The 15067-nt window shown below is 41.2% G+C and overlaps 1 protein-coding gene across 3 annotated transcripts; it reads left to right on the top strand.

The window, feature by feature from the left end:
* Positions 1-13059: 13059 nt before the first annotated feature.
* LOC109414699 (zinc finger and SCAN domain-containing protein 2-like) lies at positions 13060-15067 on the top strand. Of its 3 annotated transcripts, none has more exons than XM_062844738.1 (4): positions 13060-13309; positions 13483-14184; positions 14248-14394; positions 14622-15067. In XM_062844738.1, exons 1-4 carry the CDS (start codon positions 13202-13204, stop codon positions 14964-14966), a joined length of 1302 nt encoding a protein of 433 aa, XP_062700722.1. In that variant the 5' UTR covers positions 13060-13201; the 3' UTR covers positions 14967-15067. The 3 variants fall into 3 exon arrangements, with proteins under 3 accessions (XP_062700722.1, XP_062700723.1, XP_019530107.3); XM_062844739.1 differs by having other exon boundaries at positions 14251-14394; XM_019674562.3 differs by having other exon boundaries at positions 13483-14394.

Below are 15067 nucleotides of genomic sequence, written 5' to 3' on the forward strand. Positions count from 1 at the left end.
AACCAGATATTTCTGGAGCACGATTTGGTTTTTGCTTCGGTTTTTTGATCCTTCAACGGTGCGCTTCCCGCATAGATAAATACAGTTTGTATTAAGATCCAAACAGTATGTCTCCTCTATCTGTTACTGTACCACGAACTGGTGCTTTTCCTTTGAAAACTATGAAATTCCGGCAATCGATCATAAAGAACGGTTTACGTAACCCATAACAAGCTGTAACAATATGTCATATTGTGCAAAAACTGTCAAACAGTATAGCCATGAAAGATTGTGAGACATGGTGGCAAAATGGAATGACCGTTTCTCAAATGGTTTGTGATTAGATTTGCGCAACACACATACACTTCTGTATTTCACTGTATGCAAGACTGTATGCCACTTACATTCAACAGTTTGCCAAATAGTTGCATACATTGGTGTCTGTATGAACCAAACGCCGCAGTTTGCAATTTTAAAGAAAAAAAGAAAAAAAATCCTGTTATCCACCTGAGTGAAAACAAATTGAAAGCTCGTACTTTCGCTTCGGCAAACGGTTTGAAGTAACTGGACGTAGACAAAAGTAAGTTTTGCATGATCCTTCTATTTTGTTTTTGTTGCTCTATCTCATATAGGGTATGTGTACCATTCCTTGGCCTAATTTTCAAGCCGCCTTGACAATTTTGCCCATAACTCATGAATTAATAGCACTAGAAACAATATGTTGACCCAATTACACACTCTAGGCAATGCATGTTTCACCAATTGGAAGTAAACTTACGTAAATATTCAAGAATTTACTTAATTAGGCTGAAAAGATTCGATGCCATGGTATGCAACGTTGGTCTATGGTACAAAAATTGGCCTATTAGTGGATACAACGTTGGCCTATTGCTTTCCTTGCACTAGAACCACTTATTATCTCATTTTTTCAATATTTCTGCTGAAGTATTATCTCCGTTTATTCACCAATCTTACTTTCAAATTACATATTCGGAGCCAAATTTTCAAAAAACTATAAATAAATCACTTTAACTAAAATTCATTCCTAATCTAGTAACGAAAACAACGCAACCCTATAATTGTGTTATATTTTTGCAGTCACCGTACACAAAATCTTTCTTCCTGTTCGTTCTTTCTGGTTCTTACGCAAGAAATGTTGTTGACGTATTTTTATCGTTGTTTTTGACGTCACTTTACTGATGGGCCAAGATTTGGGTACATAGTGAAAAAAATGTCCTCAATATTCGGCCCACATTAAATTTGTAAAATAGTTTTTATTCGTTTAAAACAAATACACAAGTTCAAAATAGCATCTTTAACCGTCGCATCAAATGTTCAGTTATTGAAAAGTCAATTCGAAATGTTCCAAAATCATGCCATATATGATCATGTGTATAGACTACCCACTAAGCCGAAGAATCATGGCGTCTACAAAAGTTAAATAAAGTGACATTTTCATTCAATTTTAATGCTCCAAAGTGCTAAAATTGAAACGAAATGTTACAATTGTTTGGCGCATAGCTTTTCCGATATTTAGTTATGCGTGTTTGTTTGAGTTTTTGGTTTACATTGAGATAAGCCGAACGAGGGGGCTATGCCAACGAAGCATCCCGATACCCTATGAACATTATTTTACAGAATTCACGAACATTAATTCAAAGAATTCAACATGATGAAACTGAGCCTGCTTGAAATTGCGGCTGAAAAATGTTCCGCACGATCCGCAAAAGGAAAATGTGGAAGATTTGTCCTGTTGCCGTTGGAAACAGTGTGCTTTTGTGATCAGGAATCCTCACCCGCCTCAGGAAGATCCACAGGTTTATTCGCCGTAGGTGCTACCGGGCGTACAAAGGGACGTGGTGGGAGTCGGGGAACTTCGGCAGTTATCACTGCTCTCGGAATGACCCGGATGCGCTGCTCGATATTATGTGAAGAGGTCTTTCGTCAAAGGCAAATCGCCTTGTTCGTCCATAATATAAATATGATGATAAATATTTATTGAATAAAAAAATAAATCACCGATGAAATCAGAATCGCCTTTTCATTTTTAAACGGTTCTAATGCACTAGACCCATATAACATAAGGTTAAACAAACATGGAAAACTTTAAATCAATAATAACACATACAGTGTTCGTTTTTCTTCCAGATTTATTGTTGAACTGTTCTCTAACCATTAGCCATGCAGTGAATTGTCGCAAAAACTGGATAGTATATTGACCATCTTGAAGGTAGAAACTAACGCAGTGGTTGAACTAAGAAAAACTTATATTTAGGTCTTTACAGGACGGAGGCTGAACAGAGAATGAACGAAGTTTTCACTTGTTGACATTCGTCAACAACCTGGTTACTAAGGTAGTCTTGATCGGGTAACTAGGATAGCGTACGGGGTACTTGATTACTTCGATCTTCAACACCCCCTCTCAATCAGTCGATCCCTTACGCTTCGTCAGTTTCCGATGCTTTGGCCGGACCACTTTCTTCGACTGTCGTGGTTCGATATCAGGCGGGTGCATTTCCAACTTCCAAACACCGTTTGAATTCGTCATCATCAATGGTGCTCCATCAGGTCGCCCAGCAATCTTATCGAATGGTATTGGCGCATCTCGGGGATGGAACTGCGATCCTGAACGTCTCGCAACAGTACTGTTTGCACCGGTCAGCACGTGCTTGATTCGTGGTATCTCCGAATGTCGGTCTACGGGGAATGTATATGCAGTAAAGGAGTCCTCATTCAAAGTATGTAGTAACTTACCGGGAAACATGCGCTCCCGTTCGCTGCGCCTCATGGTCACCATATCGAGGTACTGACCATGTTCAAGTTGCGAAGGGAGCGCGTCCGGAATGTCTTGAGCATCGTCTAAAATTTCTCCATCGTCACAGAAGCTTTCTTGACCATCGCTGTCCTCATCTGGCCTCTCCCCCTCTTGCTCAAGTCTTCCGGTAGCAGGTTGATTCGTCTTTTCCGAAGGTCCTTCAAGGCCTCGAGCTTGATCGCACAAATTCGCAGCCGCCTGTTCCTGGTAGATATCCAGCTCGTAGAAATTGCCTCTCACAGGACACACACCAATGATATCGCCGTCGTATTTCATCTCAGCTGCCAATGCCCCGAAAGAAACGTTCACTCCAGCTTCGGCCATCTTCTTCACGGAAAGCAGATTCGCAGATCAGGCACATACAGAACGTCATCTATGAGGCACTCAACTCCTTGGCTATTGATTCCCACGATTTGTCCTTTGTGCCACGCGGTAATTGATTCATCGTCCTTCGCCACAGCAATGTTGACTGGATGCTTCAATTTCTTCAAGCGAACGAAATACTCCTTCCGATTCACTAGATGATTGCTAGCACCGGAGTCCAGCTTGAAGGTAATTTTTCTCCGGCTGCAGTTCTCCTTGCACTTTCCGCTCATGAACACAACCGCCTTTCTGCCACTCGCTGTGTTTGCTTCTGCTTCATCTTCTTCAGGATCGTTCCTGCAGTCCTTCACCTTGTGCCCCGTCTTGTGACATCGATGACATTTCCCTCGGAACTTCCATGACTCCTTTCGTTGTTCATTCCACGGCTTTCGAATGTTCCCAGCAAACGCTAATGGATCGTCCTTGTGCACATCGGTCATGCGGTCACTCTTCTTCATATCTTCTGCCAACAGCCTTTCTCTTACGGCATCCAGGGTCAGTTTGTCTTCGTCCAGGTTTTCCAAAGCTGTCACCAACGGATCGTAGGATTCCGGGAGAGTGACGAACAGCTGCGAAACCAAATCGCCTTCTTCAAGTTTCGCTCCCGCTGACTTGAGTTTCCGGATGAGCTCGTCGAACGTCTTCAGATGGTCCCTGATCGACGAATCTTCCGCCATCTTGAGCTTCGCGAGTTGCTTGCGTATGAGCGTTTGCGTATGAGCGAACCGACTTCTTGGCGTAGACACCTTCCAACGTCGCCCAAATGTCCTTGGCCGTTTCCTTCTCCCGGATCAGATCCAATAAATCGTCGTGAATGAAGGAAATGATCAGGTTCACTGCCTTCCCGCCCATCTCTTGAAACTTCGCAAATTCGGCTGCAACGGTTGGCGCATCCTTCTTGACCGCGTCCAGCAATCCGGCCGACTTCAGCAGTTTCTCGACTCTAAACTTCCAGTTCTCGAATTCAGTTCCGGTGAACTGCGGGATTCCGTGCACCAGCTCTCTACGTGTGTCGCCCATAACCTCTTGAAGGTAGAAACTAACGCAGTGGTTGAACTACGAAAAACTTATATTTAGGTCTTTACAGGACGGAGGTTGAACAGAGAATGAACGAAATTTTCACTTGTTGACACTCGTCAACAACCTGGTTACTAAGGTAGTCTTGATCGGGTAACTAGGATAGCGTACGGGGCACTTGATTACTTCGATCTTCAACAGACCATATTGTGTATTCAGTTCAAAGTTGGATTATCCCGACTGTTTGTGAAACTGTTCAGAACAGTCGTCGAATTTCGAGGGGGTTCTCGATGTATTCTATAGAAATCGATCAATCAGCAAATTGGTTTCGACCACATCATTATTCCAAACATTCAGGTCTTAAGAACTTAAAACATAGGTTACCTTGGTTATTATGTTAATTGCGAGATAAATTGCTTTTATTACACCTTATTTTAGAAAATACAAAACATTTATCGCGGAAAAATATCCTCACAAATTTATTAATTGATAAACATTGCATCTGAACACCCCCCGACTTCCGCGCCAAAAAGCTGGCGGCTTGGCTGCTGGCAACAGCTGATCAAGGAATCAGTTGGCGCCCGGCCAGCTGTCCTTGTTTCACCAATTGAATGTTTTTAAATACGCGTTTGCGCGCGAATTCTTTCTCGCTCATTTCTGCTGTCAAATCCGTCAGCGACCGTTCACCGACCGTTTGAAACGTCGACTGTTTCAAACGGTCGTGAACAGTTTGGAACTGGACGGTCAATATCCTTAACTGTATTGCGAAAAATTGGTTCGAGAAAACGAGCGATTTTTTATGGTAACCAATCTTAACCGCCTATTCCACATACTGTAAATTAGCGGACTACCGTTTGTCAAACAGGCAAATCTGTACATGGAATGGTTAGCTTACTGTTAACTTCGATAGTCTGAGAAATGGTTAAATGACAATTGCTAATGGTCATCTACAGTACAGTAGACGTTCGATAACTGCAACATGTTTACGTTTCAGTTACCGAATGGAATTCGCTAACTGCAACGACTGACAGGCGTCAAACGGCTGTCAATTCATGTTGGACGCAGCCAAACTGCATTCAAAAACATCGCATTGCAGATAAAGTGCATTCGAAAAACATCGCAACCCAGTTGACGTTTAGTTTTTGACAGATAGCGGTGCGATAACTGCAAAATTGTTGCAGTTACCGGACTTGCAGTTAAAAAGCATTGCAGTTAAAGCGTTTGCACCGAGCGAACGTCTACTGTATGAGAAACAATGCATTTACAGTTTGTGATTATGCGGGTAATCAATCGAGCCCAAATTTGTACCAATGATGCACATATAATAGGTTGACAAACAGTCAAAATTTGAGATTTTTTTGATGCACTCTATGAAAAGTAATTGGCTTTCAAGGGCAAAACAAAACATACTGTTACCCATCTTTGTTTTGGTAGCGCAACTACCGAACTGATGATGTTTACCTTTTTTTACATACCTATCAACATAATCTGTTGGGGGAATTATTTTATTTTTCCTACTTACAACCCACATCCGACAATTTTTTTATGTTGGAATGGTAGAACTTTCAATTCCCTCGGTCGCACTTACATTAGTTTTGCATTTTGTTCCACCATTTCCGTGAAAAATGAGATCCGACTTGTGCAAGTGAGGAGTTGAGGTTAGAATTGTAGGATATTCTAGGTTAGATTTGCTATCCACTTCGCCTGAACGATTTTCAGACCCAGAAATATCGTACTTCTAATTAGTTTTCGCTGCCGTAAAAAATACTGTTATGCTCAGAATAAACAGTTATACCTTCGGATCACACTCATTTAGTCGTAAATCTCAATCTGACTGTAAAAATAATGAATTCCTTTCCAATGTTTTGAAACCCCGAACGAATTTGACATTGCTTTCGGGAAGCACCATCACGACGACGACAACACTCCCAAGCGGTCGAATCGTCGTTTTGGGGGCGAATAGCATGTTGAACTTTTTTGTGAGAGAAAAAAAGTTGCCTATCCCAAACATTTTGGCCACCCCCTGTAATGTATGTCGTGTCCATGGTCTAGTGTTAAGCTCTATTCAGTCTGTACAGCCTCTGGCTGAAGACGGTGTCCCATGCAGTCCTGCAAAATATCAGTCTCAGTGCCTGTTTTTCAGCCGAAAATGAATGACTGCGGCGGTCGTTTTCAGTTCCTCGATGTGAGAACTGACAGAGTCCGAGAGCTCCATTCGCGAGCGACCCAACAAGATCAATTCCCAATCATCCACACACTACTCATGCTGAAAGACCATTCGTCTCAAGCGGTGGCTTGTGAGAGTGAGTGCCCTATACGTTAGCACGGGTGAAAACACTGAACTACAGAAAATTGAATGGAAATTTAGCCCTGTCAGCTCTCGCTTTCAGCACGCTGCGTGCAAGTGTGAGTAGATACCTATTTCATTTCGCTCCCGTGTTGCTGATCGGAAAGCAACTTTGACAGGAAAACCAAAACGGAGAAAATGAAAAAAGCAAAATATCGCTATCATAAAGGCCTGTCGAAAAATTGCAGCACTGGTCCCGTGCCTTTTTAATCGGGATCCTGAGCTACATGAGATTAAAAATTTACATGCTCACTAGCGCAACTATCACTCATCCCTTGATATACCAAACACCTTTGTCGAAGACACTATCTTTCTAAGTAATAAGGGTCCAGAGATACATAATATATAATGTTTAGGTGCTCACTAGCGCCGCCAAGCGATGAATGATGAATTTCAAATTAAATTGCGAATCATCCGTAAGTACTTGACCTACCAAACAACTTTGTCGAAGACACTATCTTTCTAAGTTATCAGGTTCCCGAGATACATAGGATACAAAGTTTATTTGCTCACTAGCGCCGCCTAGTGGTGGAATTTCCAATTAAACGGCCAATAATCTGAAAGCCGTTGACATACCAAACAACTTTGCCGAAGACACCATCTTTCTATAATAAGATATCAGGATCCTGAGATAAAGATATAACATGATATTGCTCACTAGCGCCGCCTAGTGGACGTATTACGAATCAACTTTGTCAGCATCAGGTAGCCCATGAAATTTACAACAACTTTGCCAAAGACAGTCCTCCTCTAAACAATCAGGATCCTTAGATATTTCAGAATGTATGGGTGTTGTACAAAGTACAACGCGCGACTGCTCGCGTTACAAAAATTGGCGCGAGTACTGAAAGGTTAAGCCACAGACAAACAGACGTAACACCTTGAACGATTTTCATGGAAATCCATCGCCCAGCTCACACTACCATCACCTGGTGGAAAAGTTGCACGAATCCTAGGGGCAAGACAGATACAGCGAGAGTAACTCTGTTATCGAAGTGTTGCTCAGAATTCCTCTGGATAGCTCTGGATCACTCTGGTTTGCCCGCCCGAATAAAATGGTATCATACACCAATTCAACAGTGTATCATTTTCTGATCATACGTGTTATCGTAAACTGGATGATACATAGATGATACGACATATCTTATTCATGATAGCAGTTATCATTTTCGGTGTTTCGATGATAGACCGAATGGGTTGTTAAGTATCGTTACCATTCAAAAATGCCATTTATCTCGAACAAAAATTTTGTGGAATCATACGTGTTATGATCGCTTTATCATCAACATTATGATACAGCGAATAATAAAAACAAAACGGAAATATTTCACCAAATCTGTTTTACCGACTGAGAAAAAAGCACACCCCTGCGGGCATTTGTCGGGCACTGTCAATTTTGTCTACGTTTATGTGAATCATTATTTACTTTTGCAGTTTTTTTGTGTTTATTTTCTTGAATTGGGAATCGAACCGTTTGATTTTCGAGGTTGTTTCTACTGCTTCTCGCGCGGTGTTTACTTACTACTCTAAATCGGATCAGTGCTCGCGGGTGGCTCAAATGCGTGAAAGTTCTTCACCTGGAGAAGTGGGTAGGTGTGCTTAAAATAATAGAAGCTGCGGTAGGATAATTCCTAAGAGTAAGAAACCTTCCACTATCAACGACCGATCTTCTTTTGGTCCCCTCGCATGCTGTAGCAGCCAATGAAGGTGAGTTTTTATGAGAATTCGCGAATAAACTTGTTATTAGTCAACGGCTGGTGCACGGTGGTCACTAAAAGTTTCTTACTACAGTGATCGAAAAGCTAGAACTCAAAAGTGCTGATTTCCGACGATTATAATGACACAGAAACACAAATAGACCATTTAACCCATTTTGAAAGTGTGGCAGTGATTCAATGTTGAAAAAAACTCGCCAGAACTATTTTTATTTGCCGAGCGTACAAAAACCATATTATTCCAAATTATTAATATACCATTGGATGAATCATCATCAAAAGTAGTATGATACTTGAAACATACTGAATAATGCCAAATTTCCAACTTTAATCGTCCAATCATTAGACTATTATAACTTTTGTTGTAATCATTCCACGAACAAATCTGGAGCTCGATTTGAATAGGTCGTATGTGCTTTTGTCGATTAAAAATTCGATCAGTTGGATTCGCTTATTATAGCGAAAACCGTTGAAATTGGGCAAAGTTGATACATACAGCAGAATCCTCACAAAACAGGCTTTCTTTTCCATCATTAAAAGTTTGCAAAATATCTGCCATATTGCTACAATTACTAAAATAAACTGATCGAATTTTATATCGACAAAAGCACATACGACCTATTCAAATCGAGCTCCAGAAATATCCTATAATATGAACGATTTCACTGATCGTATTTTTCTATGCGGGCGAAAGGTTGCCCACGGTGCTTCATTTACCGTTATAATAAAATAAAAATGACCATCAAAACCTTAAACGCCATTCTTTTTCTTTATCATTCCTACACCTCTGGACAAATTTTTAAAAAAATCGTTAGACGAAATTTTGAGTTACGCCCTTTTAAAGGGCCTAACCCCTAAAAAATCAGGGTTTCTATAGAAAAACATCATATTTCATAACGGAAGCATGCTTCTGCCAACAAAATTTGAAACGCCATTCTCTTTCTTTATCATTCCTACACCTCTGGATAAATTTTTAAATTAATCGTTAGACGAAATTTTGAGTTATGCCCTTTTAAAGGGCCTAACCCCTACAAAATCAGGGTTTCTATAGAAAAATATCATATTTCATAACGGAAGCATGCTTCTGCCAACAAAATTTGAAACGCCATTCCCTTCCTTTATCATTCCTACACCTCTGGAAAATTTTTTGAAATAATCGTTAGGCGAAATTTTGAGTTATGCCCTTTTAAAGGGCCTAACCCCTAAAAAATCAGGGTTTCTATAGAAATACATCATATTTCATAACGGAAGCATGCTTCTGCCAACAAAATTTGAAACGCCATTCTCTTTCTTTATCATTCCTACACCTCTGGATAAATTTTTAAAATAATCATTAGACGAAATTCTGAGTTACGCCCTTTTAAAGGGCCTAACCCCTTTAGAATCAGGGTTTCTATAAAAAATCATCATATTTCATAACAAAAGCATGCCTTGAAGTCCCAAGTAATAAAACGTATCATAAATAATGCTACAATTTGATACTATGCGCTTGTATTGATGTTTGTATAAAAAATGGCCATTACGCTAATATAAGGGAAGTATTTTCAAACATGTAGGAAGCAATCATTTTTGTATCAATTGCCATTCATAGCGTGGGACGTAAGATTTTTGTATTGCTTTTTTATAGACAAAACAAGCAATGACATGCGCCTTTGTCATTCGTTAGTTTTATTGGTGAATGCCGTTTTCAATTAATAAACATACAAAAATAAGGATTGAGATGATCAATTGTAATGATAGTTCTATACGTAACTGCTAAACTACGTTACCGAAGAATAAACATGATTAAATGAAACTAAGTTTTATAATAAGTACTTATGACCTTCAAATGGGCGTAACTGGAGAATTTGATCGACATTTTTTTTGAAATTCAGTTTATGGGTGTGCAATAACTATATAAGTGAAAAAGTAAATGAACTGTCGTTTATGTTTTTCATTGTATATTGTTCTGGCTATAATAGTAAATGTAGCCAACAACGTCCGTATCCTACAGGTTAAAGAATACTTCCCTTATACTGGCGTTATGGCTAATTTTTATACAAAATGAAGTCAATATTAGTGCATAGTATCAAATTGTAGCATTGATTATAATACTTTTTTATTATTTGGGACTTTGAAGCATGCTTCTGTTATGTAATATGATGGTATTCTATAGAAACCCCTATTTTTTAAGGGGTAAGGCCCTTTAAAAGGGCGTAACTCAAAATTTCGTCTAACGATTATTTAAAAAAAAAATCCAGAGGTGTAGGAATGATAAAGGAAGGGAATGGCGTTTCAAATTTTGTTGGCAGAAGCATGCTTCCGTTATGAAATATGATATTTTTCTATAGAAACCCTGATTTTGTAGGGGTTAGGCCCTTTAAAAGGGCATAACTCAAAATTTCGTCTAACGATTAATTTAAAAATTTATCCAGAGGTGTAGGAATGATAAAGAAAGAGAATGGCGTTTCAAATTTTGTTGGCAGAAGCATGCTTCCGTTATGAAATATGATGTTTTTTTATAGAAACCCTGATTTTTTAGGGGTTAGGCCCTTTAAAAGGGCATAACTCAAAATTTCGCCTAACGATTATTTCAAAAAATTTTCCAGAGGTGTAGGAATGATATTATGTTTCCAGTTCAAAACCGAATTAGCGACATTTTTTCTTTGACTTCCGCTGCTTTTGCCTTGCGTTAAACACAATGTCGGAAGTGGGGCGCTGTATAGCGCACCAGGTGTACAATACAGCGCCCCACTTCCGACATTGTGTTTAACGCAAGGCAAAAGCAGCGGAAGTCAAAGAAAAAATGTCGCTAATTCGGTTTTGAACTGGAAACATAATAAAGGAAGGGAATGGCGTTTCAAATTTTGTTGGCAGAAGCATGCTTCCGTTATGAAATATGATATTTTTCTATAGAAACCCTGATTTTGTAGGGGTTAGGCCCTTTAAAAGGGCATAACTCAAAATTTCGTCTAACGATTAATTTAAAAATTTATCCAGAGGTGTAGGAATGATAAAGAAAGAGAATGGCGTTTCAAATTTTGTTGGCAGAAGCATGCTTCCGTTATGAAATATGATGTTTTTCTATAGAAACCCTGATTTTTTAGGGGTTAGGCCCTTTAAAAGGGCGTAACTCAAAATTTCGTCTAACGATTTTTTTAATAATTTGTCCAGAGGTGTAGGAATGATAAAGAAAAAGAATGGCGTTTAAGGTTTTGATGGTCATTTTTATTTTATTATAACGGTAAATGAAGCACCGTGTTGCCTGATACCAGTGAAAAATCGAGCAGTCTTGCCCGATTTCTCGCTTCCTATCGACGTTTATGAATGGATTCGAGCGAAAATAGTTACTCAGGATTGCTCAGAGTTGCTCCGGATTGCACAGTGTCTCGCCCCTAGCACGAATCACTGTGTTGTGCCATATCGTCAACAGAAGGCGCTAGTGTGAAACGTCAAACGCATAGAAAAACGATGCGCGCGCCTCTGGTTGTGAAAGCCACAACTATGAAAATTTAAAATGATCGTTAAAAGCGTGGTCGATGGAAATTTCGCAAGTGTTACGTCTGTTTGTCTGTGGTTAAGCAAAGCAAGATGCAATGGATCACTAAAATAACTAAAACGGCCGCTATGAAATGAACAGATAGCGCCACCGTAGCCTTGTGTGTTTGACGTAACTCGACTGCTGTCACTGTGTTACCGTCCATATACGGTGACGCTTTTGTTTTGATGCGATGAGTAGCGGAAAAGTTGGCTTCAATGATCCATAGTTTTCTTTTTTTTAATATTTTTTGTTCAAGTATTACGATTTTTTTTTCGACTTAGACTTTGATGCGATAAATTTCGTCGTACTCATATTTCGCTTTCGATTTCGCTGTCAATCTCAGTCGCAGGGTTTTTGCAACTCGCCCGATAATGTGACAGTTTTCGCCGGCCGTCTCAATGTTTACCATTAAGGTCTTTTGTTCTCGGTCTACCAGCTGGTCATGTTTACACAACAAAACCAGCTGGTTCGCCGATGTTTACGTTCATCCTTATTGTTCTCGGCTACCAGCTGTTTATGTTTTCATAACAAAATTAGCTGGTTTCGCCTGAATCGGGGAAAGAAGGCGAGAATGTGTCATAAATGTTAGGTTAGTACCATATTAGGGCGAGTTCAATTTCGTCGCCAAAGTCTGATTATTCGTAAAAAATACAATACAACTAGCAACCGCTGCGTTGATGATTGATTCCTACTTGTTCAATCATTGAACCAAAAATTCGATCATGGTTCACGTACCCGCTGCATGTGTACTAGATCGATACCAACACCCTAACAAATTTCTTACCTGGTTTAGACTAGAGACGAGCAGTAGTTTGTCGTTTTCGGAAATCGAAAAATCCGGGAACTTTGTAATGATAAATAATTAGTAGTCTGCTTATTTCCTTATTTTTAATCAACCTTTCTGGAGCTCGATTTGAATAGGTCGTATGTGCTTTTGTCGATTAAAAATTCGATCAGTTGGATTCGCTTATTGTAGCGAAAACTGTTGAAATTGAACAAAGTTGATATATACAGCAGAATCCTCACAAAATAAGCTTTCCGTTCCATCATTAAAAGTTTCAAAAATATCTTCCATATTACTACAATAACTAAAATAAACTGATCGAATTTTATATCGACAAAAGCACATACGACCTATTCAAATCGAGCTCCAGCTTTGTTTTCATTTAAATAAACCGAACAAAATTACAAGTCCTTTGTTTTCTGAGTTTAGCACTTTCTGAGTAGAAACGATCGAAAACTTGCATTCAACACCACTTGCGTCTTGCACGCAACTCCGATGATGATGACGGCCGAGCCAGTGCGCGATCTTGTACGTCACAGACGATTTCCATCAAACGCAGTACAAGATGTCTGTCTAGCGAAGCTGGTTATCAAAACAAAAAGTGTCCACATTTGAAAATCCGGAATTACCTACGACGGACGACCAGATAAGAACCACCGAAATGAGTCTCAAAATCGACATCAGCGTGTGCCGGGTTTGCTGCACATCCGACGCGTCGCACTCGATCCTGAAGTACGCCCAAAAGTTCCACTACTGCACGGCGATTGAGGTAAGTCTGATATGGAAAAGTAGGCTGCGGTCGTCGCGTCGCGTCGCGGCGTCTCGCTTGATGTGAGGAAGTCAGCGGCCTAGACTAGATTAGTAGCGCGACCTACTAGATTGCGGTGTGGCGCGCGATTTGAAATTCTTTTATACGCTCACATGGCATGCTTTCGCTCGCAGGTGGCGGAGAACGATGGACTTCCGGACAAGATATGCCAGACGTGTCTGGATCGGATGAAGATCGCCGTCGAGTTCAAGAAGAAGAGCGAATCCTCCGACCGGCAGCTGAAAAGTTTTATTAGCAATGTGAACAATCAGTTCTTGGCGCTGGGTGGTTCCAGCTCCGCGGCGGCTAAATTGGACGAAGATGAAGAGGCTGCTGAGCCACCGAAGGTAGCCATGGTTGTGATTCCTTCGGAAGATAGCGATGTGATCGAGCGGAAGTTGGTTTGCGAGAAATCCGCCGAGCCGGAACCGGACCTGAAAGCGACGGTAGAAGCAGATCCGCTTCCTAGTGCTACCTCCGAGTCGGAACCGGAGCCGCCGCCGGAACAGGAACCGGAAAAGTTCCGTGCCGTTGCGGTGATTCAGGAAAAGCCGCCGGTTATTAAACCAGAAAGGGAACTCTATGAAGTGGTGGAGCTAGAGTACGAGGATACCTATGTCCAGGAGGAGGAGGAGGAACAAGAGGAAGTAGAGGAGCATGTGGAAATGGAAGTGGAGGAACATCAACCGGAACGGCAGCAACCTGCATCGGAATCCGGGGATTCCTCGGAACAGGTTATATACATCGGATTCACGTCAGACTTTCCGGACCAGGAAGAAGAGGAGGGGGAAGGTGTGACCCATTCGGAATCGCACGGTGAGGGCTCCGATCGACAGGTAGAATTTTCTCAAGTGGCAAGAAAACCATCAAAAACAGCGAACGTGATCACTTTTCATCAGCAGGACAGCGTGGACAACAAATGGCCGGAGGCGGCCAAATTCGAGTGTGTTGAGTGCTCGAAATCGTTTTCCACCAAAACGAATCTGAATCGACACGTGCAGACCCACAATGGAAACAAACCTTTTGTGTGTCCTCTGTGCAGTAAGGTATGTATTCAAGTTCACGAATCAGGTTATGGGCCCAGTCTCACTCGTAGAATAAGTAGTACTAGAACAGCGCATGCTCGCAACATGCATGAGCCGTTCTAGTACTTAATCCATGAGTGAGTCAAATTTTCAGTTTGGTGAGCGTTGTTGTGACGGATGGTTTATTAGTTTAGTGTAGTTTAGATAGTTCTCAACCGATTGAGTGGCCTCCTCCCCCCTCTTTCCAGGGTTTCACCCAGGGTGGCTCGCTCAAGCAGCATCTACTCATCCACCAGAATCTGCGTCCGTACGTCTGCACGGCGTGTGGCCAAGCGTTCACCCAGGCCAAATCCCTAACGTTTCACATGCGGCGGCACACCAACGAGAAACCGTTCGTATGTCCGCACTGTTCGTACGCATTTCGCCAGAAGGATGGCCTCAAACGGCACCTGATGGTGAAGCACACGGAAACCGACGCGCGGCAGTTCGATTGCGATCAGTGCGGGAAGGCTTTCAAGACGCGGTATGCCCTTTCGATGCACCGGAAGCGGCACGACAATGGCATGCTGACGGCGACCGTCCGCGAAAGGTAAGTGGCGAGAGGAGAGAGAAAGTGAGTGGCATGATTTTCGGATTAGATGACTAGTTTTTTTTAACTAAGAAATCGTATTTAAAATTAAGTACAACAATCGTA

This window comes from Aedes albopictus, chromosome 1 (genome assembly GCF_035046485.1).
Source record: "Aedes albopictus strain Foshan chromosome 1, AalbF5, whole genome shotgun sequence".
NCBI lineage: Eukaryota > Metazoa > Arthropoda > Insecta > Diptera > Culicidae > Aedes > Aedes albopictus.